This window comes from Leishmania donovani, chromosome 8 (assembly GCF_000227135.1).
Source record: "Leishmania donovani BPK282A1 complete genome, chromosome 8".
In the NCBI taxonomy this organism is placed as follows: Eukaryota; Euglenozoa; class Kinetoplastea; order Trypanosomatida; family Trypanosomatidae; genus Leishmania; species Leishmania donovani.
The window spans coordinates 309,114-310,278 of record NC_018235.1 but is presented as its reverse complement, the minus strand read 5'-3'; the positions used below and the strand labels follow the sequence as shown (position 1 = coordinate 310,278).

General features: G+C 60.3%; 1 protein-coding gene across 2 annotated transcripts; it reads right to left on the bottom strand.

The window, feature by feature from the left end:
• Positions 1-232: 232 nt before the first annotated feature.
• On the bottom strand, positions 233-844 carry LDBPK_080710 (the record flags this gene model as incomplete). 2 transcript variants are annotated; one of them, XM_024473499.1, is made up of 1 exon in its annotated part: positions 233-844. In XM_024473499.1, the coding sequence occupies one exon, from the start codon at positions 842-844 to the stop codon at positions 233-235; it is 612 nt and encodes a 203-aa protein (XP_024329221.1). Both variants share the same exon structure in this region, with proteins under 2 accessions (XP_024329221.1, XP_003858633.1).
• Positions 845-1,165: the final 321 nt, after the last annotated feature.

The following is a 1,165-nucleotide window of genomic DNA, read 5'->3' as shown; positions in this document are numbered from 1 at the left end:
AAGCAGGCGAGGGAGAAACCGCGAACACGCCCGCAAGCGGTCGCGCGCACGAGAGGGCGGCGAGCGAGAGCGGGAGAGATGCCGGCGAAAGTCAGGGGCGAGCGTCCGCAGCCTCCGCTCCCTCCGTCTTTCCCGCCGGCATCAGCTCCGCCGGCTCCTCCACGAGGACGTCGCCGTGGAGCTGCCGCGCTGCCGCCACGTTTGCCCGTCACTTCCTGCGGCACTCTCCCTCCTACTCCTCCGTTGCTTTTTTAGACCCCACCTCCTCCTCCTCCTCCTGCCCATTCGGTTCGTCACCCTTACCGGACTCTCCGATTTGCCACGGGAGCATCAGGAAGATAATGTTGATGAGATTCAGGACCCAGGCCACCATGAAAAGAGCAAAGCCGACCCCAAACTTGTAGTCCTTCCGCAGAGGGGGGCAAAACCTGCTCTCATTCCTACCGTACTCCACCACCATGAACCCCCAGGTGATGCCCAACGTGACGATGCCAGCGATGTTGAACACCAGGCAGAGCCAGCGGAGCAAAGAGCAGCAGCACAGCATAATGAAGCCGAGCAGCGCCGCAAGGGCGTACACGAAGACGGAGATGATGGACAAAATCTCGGCTATGCGGAAATGCTGGAGGCGGGTCGGGCAAAACTTCCACTGGTCGTCGGTGGGCATGGCGTACATGATGGTGTTGCACTCGAACTTTGAACCCCACAGGGTTATGCACAGTGATATGTTGAACAGGTCCTTGGTGGTGCCACGGAACATGTCGATCGGCGTACCGACCAGCACGAAGAGGAACGCGATGAACTGCAGGATCGCGTAGAGAATAATACCGACCGGGTACGCCATCTTCGAAGGCCCACGGCGGAACGCTGAGAGAGGCACAGCGGAGGCACACACGGGGACACACGGCAGGGGAGTCGAGATCGCGCAGTGACGCTGGCGAGGGGAACGCGGGGGTGCAAGCCGAAGACAGCGAGGGAGAGCCTTGGCAGCACACACACACACAAACAGGTATATATACGTATATTATTGTTGTTGTTGCACGTGCACGTGCACGTTGTCGGCGTTTGTTTGTGCGCGTGCGTTGTGAGAGGGGGTGGGCGGATGCGCCACGCGAGCAAGAGTGAAAGGAGGCGAGGAGAGAGAGAGAGATCGGGGTGAGGGAGG